General features: G+C 39.2%; 1 protein-coding gene across 2 annotated transcripts in view; it reads right to left on the reverse strand.

Annotated features, from left to right (window-relative positions):
* The window catches only part of TMEM131 (transmembrane protein 131), a 185,995-nt gene that overhangs the window by 103,638 nt on the left and 63,488 nt on the right, over nt 1-18,869 (reverse strand). For both annotated transcript variants that reach the window (XM_027554633.1, XM_027554632.1), the window contains exons 3-4: nt 13,597-13,637; nt 676-744 (exon numbers count right to left, since the gene is read on the reverse strand). In XM_027554633.1, coding sequence (XP_027410434.1) covers nt 676-744; nt 13,597-13,637 — 110 coding nt within the window. The remainder of the gene's footprint in view (nt 1-675; nt 745-13,596; nt 13,638-18,869) is intronic.

The raw sequence follows: 18,869 nt of genomic DNA on the forward strand, positions 1-18,869 counted from the left end.
CATCTTCTGTTTACTTATCCGAGTAGCATTACTCTAGTAGTTATATCATTTAAGATGTTCTCTTTTCCTAACTGCTAAATTGAGTTGGAACCAAATATAGGTTGAAGACTTGTCTTCCCCTCAGGGTACCTGAGATGTGCAAAACCCAAGACCCAGAGGTAGAAGGTAAGCAGAAACAAGGTTTGAGGAAGTAATTCTGCGGTTGAACCACAGCTTCCTATAGGATCTGCTTTTGTTTGGCTTACTGGGTTGATAATATTATTTATTTGATGACATATAAAAGTTTGTACCTTACAAGTACATGTATCAAACAAATATACTCTTCTATATCCACAAGGAAAAAATGTTAAATAATAAAGATGGAAATTAAGTGCTAATCAGAAAGGTAACCCTAAGTTTAATGTTGCTTCTAAAGATAGGATCCTCTGAACCAGACACTCCAAACTGTAAATATTTTTTGAACTTCAAAAGTTAAAAGAGTATACGCTAGACTCATAATAGATACTTACTTCCCATGTTCAAACTGTATTCAAGGTTATTTACTTTCCTGATGACTTGAACATGTAACTTTCTCATTCAAGATACCACAGGCAAAAGCCAAGACACATGCATGCATAAAATACATATAATGGTTTAATGGAAAACTGTGGTTAAAAAAAACAACTCTGAACTTACTGTTCATGGAAATCCAGCATTGGTGGCTCAAACCGTATAGGTCTGCAATTACCCCGGTACAAAGATATACTGTAAGTAAAAAGAAAACAGTGTTAAGAAGCAATTTTTCAAACTATGTATTTCCCTAAACCAAAGCCAGACACTTGAGTTTTTTTCATGAGAGAGTATCTAGAAAAATGGAGTCTAATGTATTAGAAATATGTGTTACTTTTTATATTAGAATAAATCAATAAATGCATGTTTTTAAAAAAGAAAAAAAACAAGTATTTTTCCTATTCAAAGGTACATGGAAACAGAAAATACTCCAGTAGACTGCTGAAATTTATTTGGCTGATGTAACTGGTAACTATATACCTTACATGTTCATTTGGATTTTCTGACAGAGGTACAATGAACAATAGTTAACACAACTAACTGTACCTGGATCCCATTTTAACTAAAGTGCACAAGTAACTGTACCCAGAGGCAATATATATAGAAAAAACCCTGCGATCCCATTTTAACTAAAGTGGCAAAGAACTAAACAAAAATCAATTTGGGGATAGAAGTTTCCAGGAACTGAAATATCTTTAATCTGAGAGTTCAGGACATACTGATCTATGACGTCTTGGCCTAAATATCTGAGTATCATTTCTAACTATTTCACTTGATATTAGAACTTCTCACTAAAACAGATCCCTGACTAGCAAACCTACTAGACATTATCACAACCAAATACTGATGCAAAGTAAAAATGACTTTGGTGGGGGTGATCCACGTACCTAAAGTCATCTGTTTAGAAACTAAGAAAGTGAGAAAGTTGGCCACTAAAGTTTCTAAATAGTAGATTATCTTTCTGTTGCATTTTAAGAAATGATGGAAGGGCAAAACTTATTTTTGTGAGACTATTTTATTTCATTACCTCCATAATTCAGAAGAGCACAAGCTTCAAATGATAGAGAAATTTCATTTAGGAAATACATTATAAATTAACAAGAACATACAGAAAATGTAGAAAATCTAGCTTTAATTCAATATAGAGTAAATATTTTAAGTAGTGGAATAATTGAGCTTAAAGAAATAAGGTTAAAGGTGTTTTCGGTCTCACCAATTAAGACCATTCCTCTGTGCTGCTTGATAATCTTCTACATGTGTTGAGCATTAAAGATGACAAACACAAGAAGGGAAAGGCCAAGTGTAAGATTATACTTTACTAGAGCGCAAAACTAAAGACCCTGGGACAACGAAAGACAATTCCTCACAAGACAGCTGCCACGTTATAGCCAGAGGTACAGAATCTACTCCCTGCTGATTTCTGCTCTTCTTAAAAAACATACTATAAGAATACTCTTCTGCTGCTTTAAAATAATGATGCTGATCAGTTCACCAGTTTTAACAGTAAGAACCTCAAACTTACCTAAACCTCCATCCAATCAAGAAAAAAGTGCAATGTAAAAATAACTATGTTTAAGTCATTAATTTATATATATTAACACTGTGTTAGAAGCTAGAGATACAAAGGAGATTAAGACATTTTTTTTTTTTTCTCTCACAGAACTGAGAACTGCAAGTGGAAATGTCTGAAGTGGTCAGGGAAGGGGGGCAGAAAAGTGCACATCCCATTCGCTTGACACAAATAGCCTGAATGTCAGGGGCTGTCCAGTGGCTGGGGCTATGGGAACACGGCACAGAGCCTGTTCTCATGGCACGAACATCCCAGTAGGAAAAACAAACGTGGAACCTATCACGTGATGATGTCCAACATATAAAGACAGATCAAACACAGCAGGAAACAGAGACGGTCTCTCTGAGGAGGGACACTGCAGTTGAGACCGGAGAGGTGAAGATCGGAAGAAGAAAGCAGGCATGTCCTTGGCATGCTGAGGAACAGGGAGGCTGAATTGGCTGGAGTGCTGGAAGCAGGGGGAAGAGACCAGAACTGAGATGAGAGAGGTACAGAGGCCAGGTCTCATTGTAGGAGTCTGGATTCTCTTCTCAGTGTAACAATAAGCCTCTATGTGTTTGAAGCAAGAAGTAACATGACCTTTAAACTAACACATTTAAAAGGTCAATTCCTGCTGCTGTGTGAAGAAGACTGCAGGAGCCCAAGAGGGAAGCCCTATAGTTGTTCAGAGAGGAGGGGATGGTCACCGCGGCCCAGGGTGATGGCAAGAGAGGTGGTGGAAGCTACAGACATCATGCTGAGGGACTGACTGTGGAGAGTAAGGGAAAGGAGACAGGCATCAGGATGACTTAAGATTCTGGCCCGAGAAACTGGATCCTCAGCCATGACAGGAGAGAGTGGGCTGGAAGCAGGGAAGGGTAGTGGGTAGGGATTCAGGAGTATTGTTTCAGACATTTACACTTATCTAGATGGATATGTCAAATACACAGATATTAATAGATCACATGGTTACTGCTTTATACTAAAAAGTTACTGATTGAAGGAAATGATCGTAAATCTAGTCATTTTGTTGAGTCAATTCTAACAATCTACAAATTCTCTTAGACCTTCCCCTGCTATTGTATGTGGTGTTGCTAAGATGACTGCTATCTTGGATATCTCTATAGACATATCACCTGCAAGTAACAACAATTCTGTTTCTTCCTTTTAAATCCTCAGATCTTGTTTTCCTTTGTTATGCCTCAAGTGGGCTAAGACCTGCCATAAAATGTTCCAAAGAGGTGGTGTCCAGCAATTGTTACTGTGACATTTACAGGATGCTCCCAGAATATGAGATAGAGGGAACAATATATAAAAGACGATTACCTCATAAATAAATGTGTATTTTCAAGACAACAGCAGATTTGTATCTAAGGAAGAATTTAACAGTTGAGTAGGTACAACACAAATTGTCATAGGCATATAAACTTATTTTAACAAAACCAAAAATCCAACAACATAGCTGTTGTGTACCCACAGCTGATTGAAATGGTCGCTACTGTTTATTTAGAATGGCCATGACACTGTTGAGTGCTTTAAAAAGCAAATGTCTACGAATCCATAAGGGTGAAAAATAAACTGGAGAAGCAGTATGAAAAACGGTGCCCTTTGTCACTTCCAAAGAAACAGAATCTGAGACATTAAAAAAGTAATACATGATCTTATATTTTCTGCAGTGATTGCATTTGTTTTAGAAGCCTGAATATAATTTTTATTTTCATGAAAATATTAACTGCTTATTTCGAGATAAGGAGATGAATAAGGACTATTTTCTGATTTCAAGTGAGAGAACAACTGGAGAGATACAAGAAATCTATGTTTCTTGGTGAACTATCAAGGTCAAAGTTAAGCATCGCTCAGTCATGTCTGACTCTTTGCGACCCCATGGACTGCAGCACACCAGGCCTCCCTGTCCATCGCCAACTCCCAGAGTCCACCCAAACCCGTGTCCATTGAGGTGGTGATGCCATCCAATCATCTCATGCTCTGTCATCCCCTTCTGCTCCTGCCTTCAATCTTTCCCAGCATCAGAGTCTTTTCAAATGAGTCAACTCTTCGTATCAGGTGGCCAAAGTATTGGAGTTTCAGCTTCCACATCAGTCCTTCCAATGAACACCCAGGACTGATATCCTTTAGGATGGACTGGTTGGATCTCCTTGCAGTCCAAGGGACTCTCAAGAGTCTTCTCCAACACCACAGTTCAAAACCATCAATTCTTCTGTACTCAGCTTTCTTTATAGTCCAACTCTCACATCCATACATGACCACTGGAAAAACCATAGCCTTGACTAGACAGACCTTTGTTGGCAAAGTAATATGCTGTCTAGGTTGGTCATAACTTTCCTTTCAAGGAGTAAGCATCTTTTAATTTTATGGCTACAATCACCATCTGCAGTGATTTTGGAGCCCAGAAGAATAAAGTCTGACATTGTTTCTACTGTTTCCCCATCTATTTGCCATGAAGAGATGGGACCAGATGCCATGATCTTAGTTTTCTGAATGTTGAGCTTTAAGCCAACTTTTTCACTCTTCTCTTTCACTTTCATCAAGAGGCTCTTTAGTTCTTCACTTTTTGACATAAGGGTGGTGTCATCTGCATATCTGAGGTTATTGATATTTCTCCCGGCAATCTTGATTCCAGCTTGTGCTTCCTCCAGCCCAGCATTTCTCATGATGTATTCTGCATATAAGTTAAATAAGCAGGGTGGCAATATACAGCCCTGACGTACTCCTTTTCCTATTTGGATCCAGTCTGTTGTTTCATGTCCAGTTTTAACTGTTGCTTCCTGACCTGCATACAGATTTCTCAAGAGGCAGGTCAGGTGGTCTGGTATTCCCATCTCTTTCAGAATTTTCCACAGTTTATTGTGATCCACACAGTCAAAGGCTTTGGCATAGTCAATAAAGCAGAAATAGATGTTTTTCTGGAACTCTCTTGCTTTTTCCATGATCCAGCGGATGTTGGCAATTTGATCTCTGGTTCCTCTGCCTTTTCTAAATCCAGCTTGAACATCTGGAAGTTCATGGTTCACGTATTGTTGAAGCCTGGCTTAGAGAATTTTGAGGATTACTTTGCCAGCATGTGAGATGAGTGTAATTGTGTAGTAGTTTGAGCATTCTTTGGCATTGCCTTTCTTTGGGACTGGAATGAAAACTGACCTTTTCTAGTCCTGTGGCCACTGCTGAGTCTTCCAAATTTGCTGGCATATTGAGTGCAGTACTTTCACAGTATCATCTTCCAGGATTTGAAATAGTTCAACTGGAATTCCATCACCTCCACTAGCTTTGTTCATAGTGATGCTTTCTAAGGCCCACTTGACTTCACATTCCAGGATGTCTGGCTCTAGGTGAGTGCTCACACCATCAATGATTATTAGCATACAAGACCTTCCCAAATAAAGCATACAGTACCTTCTGAGAGCTTTGGGAATGTGCATGAACTATGAAATTTAAAATGTTTTCCTAGGGGTAATTACTACCTAAACCAAAGGTACTCTTTGGCCCAGTATTTCTTAACGAATGATTTGTGGTCTACCTACATCTTAATCATCTAGGATGCTTGTAGAAATGCAGATTCCAGGGCTCTGCACCTCTGGAGTCTGATTGCTTACTTCTAGTATGGAGCCCAGAGAACATCCCTGGACCACAGAGGAGAAAAGAAAGAAAAACTCAAAAGCAAACAAAGCCCCCAGTGTATTAGAACGGTAAGAGAAAAGGCGTAGTCTGCTCATATCGCTTCCTTAGCGCCAGGCTGCGGCAGCGCGGCACTGAGAGGGCCCCTGTACCGCAGTTTCTCTAGGGGCGGAGTCAGCCCAAGGGAGACATTGAGCTCCCCTAGTGCTGTGGGGAGATCAAAGGACATCCAGGGTTCTGAGGCCCAAAGAACCCCACATAGGTTGAACTTGAAAAGGCACATTATTATTAAATTGTCAGAAGTCAAAGAGAGAATCTTGAAAGCAGCAGAAGTGACACATCACACACAAGGAGCACACCCCACCACATAGACTACAGTAGGCACCCCCATCTGTGGTTTCATTTTCTGCAGTTTCAGTTACATGCGTTCAACCGTGGTCTGAAAACACTAAATGAAAAATTCCAGAAACAAAGAACACTTACGTTTTAAACTGCACACCTCTCTGAGGAACACGGGGCAACTTCGTGTGTCTGGCTCTGCCCTGAGACATGACTCCCCTTTGTCCCTGTACCCTTCTGTATGTGTGACCTAGTGTCAGTATAGGAAGAAGTGGAGTATATTCAGTGTTCGGTACCACCTGCAGTAACAGAGCAGTGTCTGAAATGTATGTCCCACAGGTAAGGAGGAGCTACTGTACAAGTGGATTTCTCAACAGAAATTTTGTAGGCAGAGAGACAGTGGAATGACATATTTAAAATATTGAAAGAAAATAACTATCAAACAACAATACAATACCCAGCAAAGCCATCAATCAGAAATGAAGGAGAGACTTCACTGAACAAACAAAATTTTGGGGGGAGGGTAGTTCACTCTAGCCCCTTCTAATAAATATTTCTTTACTTTTTAAAATAAAAGTCATTAGCAGACCAACTGAAAAAATTAAAATAAGGTCTGTAGATTAAATACTACTATATGTAAATGCTAATTTCCTGATTTTACTGTGATTTATAACATAATGTACATATTTATAAGAAATATACATTGAAGTGTTTAGGGGTAAAAGAGTATCATGTCTACAACTGAGTCTGAAAAAATTCAGAAAAATAATTACACATATACATATATAGAGATAGGGAAAGAGAGAGAAGGAAAGAAGTGGTGGAGAGGGAGATGATGATCAAGCAAATGTGGTAAAATGTTACTAGGGGAATCAATCTAGGTCAGTAGCACAATTCTTTGTACTATTTTTGCATTTATTTTCTAAAGTTATTTCAAAACAAATGGTTAAAAAATTAAATATAAACTGAAAACTACAGTACATTTCTTGTAGACAATATATGCTTAGATCTTTCCTTAATATAGTCTGACAATTAGTGTTGAAACCTCTCAGAGTTACTGTAATATTTGATATGGTTGGGATTAAGTCTACCATCAAATTACTACAGTCTTCAAGATGTATGCAAAGTAGTACTATTTTTTGCATATATGTCAGTTCATGTACAGCTAAAAGCTCCAGAGCTATAAAATAAATGTTAAGTACATACCCAAATGAAATCTTAAGAAACAATTTGAGAACATTAATTTTTTCACAGAATTTAAAACAGATATTAGCAAGTTCTGGATCTGACTACAACCTTCTAGATGCTGATGGTTAACCACAGGCAACCAAAATGGCTGTACTCAGTATTAGTGAACAGCAAACTATACAATTAAAGAACCCCAACCATCCTAAACTTGAAAAGTACTCCCTAGTCCAGTGTTTTTGGCTTTTATCCTACAGGTACCAGGAAACTTAAAAGATCAGAAGACTCTGGTTCTTCTTGTGGACACTGCATATATACATACACACACAGATATACACATGTATCTCTTCCTACCTAACTGCACACAGTAACAATTCCAGCTGTTACAACAACACAATATAATAACATCAGCACTGCGCCCAACATCAGACACCTGCACTAGCTGTTCACCTGCTGAAACGCTCTGCCCTAAGACTTCACCAGGTAAGCTGAACTACCACTTCAGAGAGACCTTCTTATGGTCAAATCTGAAGAAGTAATAGAGTCTTGTCTATCCCAGACTTCTCTTGAGCTGACATTTTGTTCATTTACTTGGTGGCCTGCAGTTTTCCCCATTAGCAGACAGGTTTTACCAGGGCAGGAGTCTTGACTATCTGGTCTATTTAGCTCTGTGCTAGTTTTAAAATATGATCACAGATTCTCTGATAGGCCTCTCTTCAAGTAGTGGGGGCTTAATTCTACTTTCCTTGGGGGTAACTTCCCATGAATAAAACATGGTGGACGTGGCTGTGTGTGATTTCCAGGACTCAATTAGAAAAGACACCATGGCTTTCTCCTTGTGCTCTCTATTCGATCTCCTGCTCTAGCGTCATCAGCTGCTGTGACACATGGCACAGAGGTCCCCATGGTAAAGAATGAAGGTCTCTTGCCAACAGCCAGCAAGGAACTGGGGCCTTTTGCTAATGTTTCGTGAGTGAGCCATCTTGGAGAGGACCCACTGGGCCTACATCTTCAGATGCCTGCAACTCCAAATCATGTCTCGGCTGGAATCACATGAGACCTCGTGAGAGCCCCAACTACTCAGCTAGAATTGTTCTCAAGTTTCTTACTCAGAAACAGAAAGATAACTGCCGCTTTAAGCTTCTAGGTTTGGAGGTAATTTATTACAAAGCAACAGACAACAAACACAATGACTGAATCACCAATTCTTACTATAACGCCTGGTGTATGTAAAGATCCCAGTAAATGTTTGCTGAATGACTGAACACATTTGCTGAATGACCAACAAAATTGTGGGTGTTAGCAAACACGCACAATTCAGTTCAGTCGCTCAGTCATGTCTGACTCTTTGCGACCCCATGGACTGCAGCACGCCAGGCCTCTCTGTCCATCACCAACTCCCGGAGTTTACCCAAACTCATGTCCATTCAGTTGGTGATACCATCCAACCATCTCATCCTTTGTCATCCCCTTCTGCTCCTGCCTTCAATCTTTTCCAGCATCAGGGTCTTTTCAAATGAGTCAGTTCTTCACATCAGGTGGCCAAAGTATTGGAGTTTTAGCTTTCACATCAGTCCTTCCAGTGCATATTCAGGACTGATTTCCTTTAGGATGGACTGGTTGGATCTCCTTGCAGTCCAAGGGACTCTCAGGAGTCTTCTCCAACACCACAGTTCAAAAGCATCAATTCTTCTGTACTCAGCTTTCTTTATGGTCCAACTCTCAAATCCATACATGACTACTGGAAAAATCATAGCTTTGACTAGATGGACCTTTGGTGGCAAAGTAATGTCTCTGCTTTTTAATATGCTAAGTTGGTCATAACTTTTCTTCTAAGGAGCAAGCATCTTTTAATTTCATGGCTTCAATCACCATCTGCAGTGATTCTGGAGCCCAAAAACATAAAGTCTGTCACTGTTTCCATTGATTCACCACCTGTTTGCCATGAAGTGATGGGACCGGATGCCATGATCTTCGTTTTCTGAATGTTGAGCTGTAAGCCACCTTTTTCACTCTCCTCTTTCGCTTTCAAGAGGCTCTTTAGTTCTTCTTTGCTTTCTGCCATAAGTGTGGCATCATCTGCATATCTGAGGTTACTGACATTTCTCCTGGCAATCTTGATTTCAGCTTATGCTTCATCCAGCCCAGTGTTTCTCATGATGTACTCACAAATAAGTTAAATAAGCAGGGTGACAATATACAGCCTTAACGTACTCCTTTCTTGATTTGGAACCAGTCTGTTGTTGCATGTCCAGTTCTAACTGTTGCTTCTTGACCTGCATATAGATTTCTCAGGAGGCAGGTCAGGTGGTCTGGTATTCTCACGTCTTTAAGAACTTTCCACAGTTTGTTGTGATCCACATAGATGTTTTTCTGAAACTCTCTTGCTTTTTCGATGATCCAACGGATGTTGGCAATATGATTTCTGGTTCCTCTGCCTTTTCTAAAACCAGCTTGAACATCTGGAAGTTCACAGTTCACGTATTGCTGAAGCCTGGCTTAGAGAATTTTGAGCATTACTTTACTAGCGTGTGAGATGAGTGCAATTATGCAGTAGTTTGAGCATTCTTTGGCATTGCCTTTCTTTGGGATTGGGATGAAAACTGACCCTTTTCCAGACCTGTGGCCACTGCTGAGTTTTCCAAATTTGCTTGCATATTGAGTGCAACACTTTCACAGCATCATCTTTTACGATTTGAAATAGCTGAACTGGAATTCCATCACCTCCACTAGCTTTGTTCATAGTGATGTTTCCTAAGGCCCACTTTACTTTGCATTCCAGGATGTCTGGCTCTAGGTGAGTGATCACACCATCGTGATTATCTGGGTCATGAAGATCTTTTTTTGTATAGTTCTGTGTATTCTCACTACCTCTTCTTGATATCTTCTGCTCTGTTAGGTCCATACCATTTCTGTCCTTTACTGACCCCGTCTTTGCATGAAATGTTCTCTTGGTATCTCTAATTTTCTTGAAGCGATCTCTAGTCTTTCCCATTCTATTGTTTTCCTCTATCTCTTTGCATTGATCAGTGAGGAAGGCTTTCTTATCTCTCCTTACTATTCTTTGGAACTCTGCATTCAGATGCTTATATCTTTCCTTTTCGCTTCTCTTCTTTTCTCAGCTATTTGTAAAGCCTCCTCAGACAACCAATTTGACTTTTTGCATTTCTTTTTCTTGGGGACGATCTTGATCACTGCCTCCTGTACAGTGTTACAAACCTCCGTCCATAGTTCTTCAGGCACTCTATCAGATCTAATCCCTTGAATCACTACTGCTGTATAATCGTAAGGGATTTGATGTAAGTCATACCTCAATGGTCTAGTGGTTTCCCCCAGTTTCTTCTATTTAATTCTGAATTTGGCAGTAAGAAGTTCATGATCTGAGCCACAGTCAGCTCCCGGTCTTGTTTTTGCTGACTGAATAGAGCGTCTCTATCTTTGGCTGCAAAGAATACAATCAATCTGATTTTCATGTTGACCATCTGGTGATGTCCATGTGTACAGTCTTCTCTTGTGTTGCTGGAACAGGGTGTTTGCTATGACCAGTGCGTTCTCTCAGCAAAACTCTATTAGCCTTTGCCCCGCTTCATTCTGTACTCCAAGGCCAAACTTGCCTGTTACCCCAGGTTTTTTTTTTTTTTTTAAACTTTACAATATTGTATTAGTTTTGCCAAATATCGAAATGAATCCGCCACAGGTATACCTTTTGCATTCCAGTCCCCTCTAATGAAAAGGACATCTTTTTTGGGTGTTAGTTCTATAAGGTCTTGTAGGTCTTCATAGAACCGTTCAGCTTCTTCAGCATTACTGGTCGGGGCACAGACTTGGATTACTGTGATATTAAATGGTTTGCCTTGGAAACGAACGGAGATCATTTTGTCATTTTTGAGACTGCATTCAAGGACTGCATTTCAGACTCTCTTGTTGACTATTTGTTGACTACTCCATTTCTTCTAAGGGATTCTTGCCCACAGTAGTAGATATAATGGTCATCTGAGTTAAATTCACCCATATCAATTCTTACTATAATGCCTGGTGTATGTAAAGATCCGAGTAAATATTTGCTGAATGACTGTACAGATACGTTAGCAAATACCCACAACCTACATTCATATAATGTTTTCATGTTTGCAACTGCTGATGCCGAATAAGTCTTCTCATTTGATCCTTACAGCAACCTTATATAAAGCATAACCTTACATCACATATAAGACATATCAGGCCAAGAAGTGATCTTCCCCAATTTGGAAATGAAAGTTGTGCTCAGAACTTTAGTAGTTTCTCTCAAGGCTACACAGCTGGTGAACACAGAACTCAAGGATCTTGATTTCTAATCTCCCAACACATGGCTCCACAACCCTAGGAGAAGGCATTATAAAAGGTGGCCTCGTGTCAATAATATTAAACCATTACTGATACTCATCACAACATTCTGGTGTTCGGCGGAAACAAACACTGACAGAACACTGCAGGCACATTATCCGCCATTATATGATGCAGTCAGCACGTCTTTAAACAAAACATTATCAAGTAATTGATGACTGTATTAAAACAAAAGGGTGAGTCAGGAAGGAGAAAAATATAAATAAAAGTATGTTGGAAAATTCTGTCTTTCATAATTCTACTTCCCATGATCCTGAGATCAAGCAAGCAGAGCTCATGTCTTTGCAGAAGATCCTGCAAGTCCTTGGGGATGAAGCAGATGAAAGCGGGAAAGGGGACTAAGCTTTTCATGTGATAAATTTCCCTGGAGCAGGGGTTCCGTTTCACTTCCACACTGAGGGTTTTCACTCAGGACATCACGCAGAGGCGATACAAGGAAGGATGGGGCTGAAGCTCTCGGCTTACTAGAAAGTCACCAAGCAGCACATGGGCTATACAGCTGGGACACAAAAAGAGAGAGATCAGCGCAGAAACGACTGCTGCTATGTAATCGCTAAATCGTGTCCGACTCTTTGTGATCCCAGGCTCCTCTGTCCATGGGACTTTCCAGACAAGAATAATGGGGTGGGATCCTCCTCCAGGGGATCTTACCACCCAGGTATCTTATTGCCCAGGGATCAAACCCACGTCTCTTGCATTGGCAGGTGGATTCTTTACTACTGAACCATCAGGAAAGCCACAGAAATGACTACAGGAGGTCAAAAGACACAGTGTTCATCTCAGCAATCTCTCTGCCAAGTGGAAACTGGGGGGTTCCCCCAAGAAGAACCTGGGGGAGGCAGCACCCCAGGAGTGGCGACCAGAAGCTGCAGTCTTAAGCTAACTTCACCTCAGCTGTGACCTGGGCCTTGTGGACTGATTTGATGATGAGAGTAAGATGCCACGTGAGGCACACAAATGTGTCTTAGGCTTCTATCATCTGATTATAATATACTCTTCAAGTAAGCTGCCTTCTTTCACAAAGTGTATGCATTTTGTCATTTCATCCATACCTGTGCTTCATAAGCTCATCAGAAGTGGTGTCTCCACTGTCCTTCAAGATGTGTCAAGGAAGGGAGTGTATCCTCAGCCCCAGCACAGAGCAGACTAAAAGCCGACTGTGTAGATGCTCACTCCACTTCCCTACAGTATAAACTCCCTTGTGACAACTTGCCTTCCCTGGCTCCTCTGCTCCTCTTTCAAAGCACTTCCTCCTCTAATTCTTAACTAACACTATATTTCTCTTCCAGCTAAAAGAGAAAATAGTGAATGCTGAAGGATTCCGTTTTAAGAACATCAAAGAGAATGCAATACAGGGCTAGTAATCAGAAGATAAGGAATTCTATCTGAAACTCTGCCAGTCTAACCTTGGTTAGCACATCCCTTGGTTCTAAGACTCTTAAGAGTCCTCATGTATCAAACAAGGGGGCTCAACAAGACAACCAGTTAGGGTCTTCTGAGATGAGAACTCTCTCTCACTACAGGATAACCTCCTCCTCTAGGCGCCTGCAGGCAGACCCTTGATGATAACTGAAGACAGAAGCGAAGACCATAAAAAGTGGCTGGACCACAGGAGACGTCATTAGGGAGCTGTAAAGCTGAGCCTCTTCCAAACGAGGGGTGTTTCAGCTACAAGTAAACCACTCTGTATGTGATGACATGCAAGCTCAGATTTAAACCTGGTTTTACATATGCAATACTTGAAATACATGATATGATGTGATTTATAATCTGCTTTTCCCTCTTCACCAAACAAGTATGAGAGAAAAGGACAGCAGGAATCCTCCCAGAAAGAACTAAAAGTATGTCAGTATCTTAGTGAATATATGAAACTTTATATTTTTAAAAAGCAGTTATCATCCAATTAAAAATAAATCTTAAAAAAGAGGAAAAGAAATACATGTATATTACTTCCTTACCTTTTCTGTTGGTATGAACTGAGTCCAAGTGTTGTCTCAGTCTGTGAAGGAAGAAAATGATGGTGAAAACACAGAAACCAAATGTTTATACTATAGACATACAGAATATCCACATATTTTATTACAGCTTCAACTTTGATTTTATACTCACTTTCAGGTTACATCTGATCCCTAAATCATGTGAAATGAACTGTCACACCATTATTATTCAAATGAGAGAACAATTTGGATTAAATTTTAAACCGACATGGAAATAATACAAAGTACCGGTATTTAATTTTTAGAAGTTTGCCAAACCAGTGCGTCCTATGAGAAGAGTCCCCTGTGAGGCTGCGTGTGTCTCTCACTGTTCACTGCTTCCCGGCTGTGTTTAGGGACTGGTGTAGTATGGTTCCTGCCATCATGGAGCTTGAGGTATGGGGGAGTCAGTCATTTTAAAACTAAACAAATACATATTTGTACACTGAATCAAGGACTTCAGAAAGTTGCTATGAAATTGGAAAGACACTATGAACGAAAATAATAGGTAACATGCTTAAATATGTCACAAGGGAAGCCCTGTCTGAAGAGATAACATTTATACTGAAGAGCAGTGGCAGTGTGTGGCAGTGGAGAAAACAGCTCCTGCAAGGGTCCTGGTACAGGGAAGAGCATGGGTGCTCAAGAAAGATGGCAGATTCATCTGGCTGGAGCCTAGAGAGAGGAGGGAGAGCAGCAGCAATGAGGCTGCAGGCAAGGCAGCACCCTGTTACGTTGTGCCCTGCTAAGAAGTCTGGTTGTGCTGTTCTCTAAATGCAGTACAAGGGGTCTGAAGCTGTAGGAGACAGTTACAGACATGGTCCAGACGACCTGAGTGCTAAAGACATTACTCTGGCTATAGTGTCGGAAATGGATTAGAAGAGCCAGCAATCACAATTCTAGGTGTATACCCAAAAGAACTGAAAAACACAGAGCAGGGACTGAGCAGGTGTTTAGACACCCATGGTCAGCAGCATTATTCACAACTGCAACGCATGGAAGCAACTCATGTGTCTATTGATGGATAAATGAAAAAAAAAAAAGTGTGGCTTACACATACAAAAGAATACTGTTCAGCCTTGAAAAGGAAGGAAATTCTGATACACACTACTACCTGTATGAGCCCTGAAGACTAAGTTGACACTTAGGCTACATGAAATAAGCCAGGACAAAAACTACATGATTCCATTTACATGAGATCCTCAGAGCAATCAAAGTCAGAGACAGACAGTGGAATGTTGGTTGCCAGGGGCTGCAGTAAAGGGAAGGGGGAATCATTTAATGGGCACAGTTTCAGTGTAGAATGAATAAGAAAGTTCTGGAGCTAGATGGTGGTGATGCAGAAACAAACATATACGTACTTAACAACACTGAAATACACATCTAAATATGGTTAAAACTGTAATTTTATGTTATGTATATTTTACTACCAAAATAAAAAAAGCTACAGTAATCAAACCAGTGTGGCAATGGCAGAAAGACAAACAGATAAATGGAACTGGAGAAGGGTCAAAAGTGAACTCACACATTTATGGTCAACTTGATTTTCAACAAAGGCATCAAGGTAATTCAACAGAGAAACATACATCTTTTCAACAAATGGTGCTGGAACAACTGGACAAAGCTGTGTGGAAGAAAATGAGCTTTTTAGCCTTTTTGGCTCAGATGGTAAAGAATTTGCCTGCAACTGAAGGAGACCTGGGTTTGATCCCTGGGTTGGGAAGATCCCCTAGAGAAGGAAATGGCAACCCAATCCAGTCTTCTTGCCTGGAGAATTCCCTGGACAGAGGAGCCTGTTAAGATTACAATCCATGGGGTCACAAAGAGTTGGACATGACTTTCACTTTTCACTATCCTTGTATCAGACCATGCAATCAGATTAATTTTAGATAAATCACAGTTCTAAGCATAAAATTATAAAGCTTCAACAGAAAAACACAGGAGATTATCTTTGCCACATTCTAATAGACAAAGATTTTCCGAACAGTACAAAAAAAACAACACTAGTCATTGAAGAAAAAAAAAATACACATTGACTTCAGTGAATTTTTGAAAATATGCTCACTAAAAGACATTGTTACAAAAATGAAAAGGCAATCCACATACTGAAGAGAAAATATTTGCAAACCACCTATTTGATGAAGGACTTGTATCCTGAACATATGGCAAACTTATGAAGCTGAATAATAAGAAAACCACTCAACATTTTTAAATGGGCAATTCTACAAACGTCAGTGAAGCACATGAGATGATGCTCAGCATCAGTTATCAAGGCATGGTGACCTACAATAATGTCCAACACGGAAAAGACTGTCCATACTAAGGGTTGGCAAGAACGTGCAATAATAGACTTTTAATACACTGCTGGTGGGAATGTAAAACAGAATCATCATTCTAGAAGAGGCTTGGTAATTTCTAAAGTTAAACTTAAAACACCTACAAATGTGACCAATCCACTCCACTCCTAGATAATTGCCCAATAGAAACAAAAGCATATGTACAAATACAAGAATTTTTATAGCATCTTTATTCATGGTAGGTCCAATACTGGAACAATCCAAATTTCCATCAACAGATGAACTGACACATGGATTGTGGTATGAACGATGGAATACCACTCAGCAATAAAGAGTAAACGCAAAGACTGGAAACCTTTCTTTTTTTCTATTAAATATTTCTTTATGATCTTGGAAAAATATTTTTATTTTCAAAGAACAGAAAATAACATTTGAATGGGAAAAAAAAGCATAAACTATTATATATGCAACACTCATGACTCTTAATTATGCTGAGTCAAATTCCCCAAAAGTACATTCTGTATGATTCTGTTTATATAAAATGATTTAAAATATAAACTGATAGTATCAGAGAGCAAATGAGTAGTTGCCTAGAGATGGAGAGTGAGGGTGAAGTAATTACCAAGGGTCACAAGTAAACTCTGGGGGCCATCGATACATGTATTTATTATCGTGACTGTAGTAATGCTTTCACAGGGGTATAGTTAAACTTTCCAAACTGTACACTTTAAACAGTTCACTATATGTCACTTTTACTTCAATTAAAAAGTACAACCGAAGAATTCCAGGTCTGTGGCCCCCATTTGGAGTCGACAGAAAGGAGACTTAAGTATCATCCATGCATACTTTCTAAAGGGGAAAAAAATATCTTCATGAAGAAAATCTGGCCAAGAAGATTACTCATCAAGAATTGCAAATAAGGAAGCTGTCTTGTGAAAGATAAGCAGATACAGTAAAGGAACTGTGGAAATAAGGTTCGCAAAGCCAAAAGTAAACATTGTTTTTAAAAGTATAAGCCACAAAACAGAAGTCATTTAACTATAATAAACAAGAATAAAGATCTCAGCACATGCCAATAATAAAACTCTAAATATTGAGAGAAAAGGGAAAATCATAATAGACACTACTGTGTGTGTGAAGTAACTTAAGAAATAAAGGTTTATAAATATCTTAAATACATACCAAAATTAAGCCTCTAAATCAAGAGATAAAAAGGCAAGTATAAAAATTAGATGGACTAAACACATATATAGTATGATTAAATGAGACAAACTTCTCTATTAAGAAAAACAAAAGGATCATGTCAAAAAAGCAAAGTCCAACTGTGAACTGTAAATACCTAATACAAAACGATGCAGAAAATCTTGAAAGCTGAAGAATGAGCAAAAATAAACAGGGTAAATACCTCCACCTTCTCTCCCCAAAAAAGGAGAGAAAAATCAAGCAAATAAATGTTATATTAGCAACAATGAAAAGATCCTGGTACCGTGTGCAAGTATTTTTATAACAGCAAAAAGAAATAAAAATAAAGAAACTGGGGGAAAGAAAACTGTAACTGAAACGTAAGCAAAGAGCAAGAGGCAATTCACTTAAAGAAAAATGAATGGCCAGTGATCATATGAAAAAGATGGCTAGCTCTCTAAACTGTGAAGCAATCCCCACAAGAAACTCAGATTTCTTATTTTACCATGTGATTAGCAGAAACCTCTGAGCTTCATGCTCAGAGATAAGGGTCTGTCAGGAGTACTCAGGGCCCAAGAAAATGCCTGTGCCATGTATTTCTGTATCGTCTATCAAACAGAAGACATACTTACAATACTGCAAAGTAAACGTCACTGAATCACAAACACATGAAGTTGGTGCCGCCTGACATACTGCAAATGATCTTTCACTGTGTCTGTCTACAAAGATAAGCACAGACTCCTTCCTGCCCACAATTCAGATTCCACTCTTCCACAGCATTTAAGGGCTCCGATCTCAGCCTACCTCACTGCTAGGCCCCACATTCCAGAGGAGTCTGAGCACTGTCTCTCTCTCTGAGAGCATCCCACAGGGATATAGAGAGGAAATTCTTCCAAACAAATGGAAAAGACTCTGCAAACATATATATGTGCTATGTTTTCAAATACTATTAAATTCGCTTATCATAAAAAAATATGTTTATCCCTTAACCTAGTGGTTCTCAACTGGGGACAATTTTTGTCTTCCAGGGGCATTTGGCAACATTCAGAGACTTCATTTTTCTGGCTGTGCCAGGTTGTAGGGTCTTGGTTCCTTGACCAGGCATCCTTGCAGTAGAAGTGCAGAGTCTTAACCACTGGACTGCCAGGGAATTTCCAACATATCCTTGGTAAGACTCTGTATGCCTAAAACTGACTTCTTTTAGCTTAATTGTCTAAGCTTAATTGTTCAGCTTGTGCTGAAGCTGGCCACTCATCTCCTTTTACACATATTTTACGTTATTTTCTTAGTATTACCCTAAGTGGAGATTGTAATTTGTATGTTAAATTTACAACAGACTTGTCTGAATTAACACCAGCTTAGCTTCAATAGTCGATTCAATTCTGTCATTTTGCTATTTGTTTTCTACAATGCCCTATACTATTTTCATTCTTCATTTCTTTTAATCCTGTCATCTTTTGTCTCAGGTGACTTTTTGGAAGTGAAATGTTTAAATTCTTTTTGTGTATTTCCTATACTATTTTCTTTGTGGTTACCATGTGGATTAACCAAATATCCTAAAGTTGTAATACTTTAATTTGAATTGTTATCAGCTTTAACTCAATCACACTCAACGTGTACTTCTTTTCAGCTCCATCCCTACTTCTTTCAGTTGTTGGTGTCACAAAATTTATTCTTTATATACTTTGTATCTAAAACCAAATAATTATTTTAAGTATATTATTCTTTATGTAGAAACCAAAACGCGAAGTTACAAACCAAAGTGGCACTAATCAT

Source organism: Bos indicus x Bos taurus, chromosome 11 (genome assembly GCF_003369695.1).
Source record: "Bos indicus x Bos taurus breed Angus x Brahman F1 hybrid chromosome 11, Bos_hybrid_MaternalHap_v2.0, whole genome shotgun sequence".
Classification (NCBI taxonomy): domain Eukaryota; kingdom Metazoa; phylum Chordata; class Mammalia; order Artiodactyla; family Bovidae; genus Bos; species Bos indicus x Bos taurus.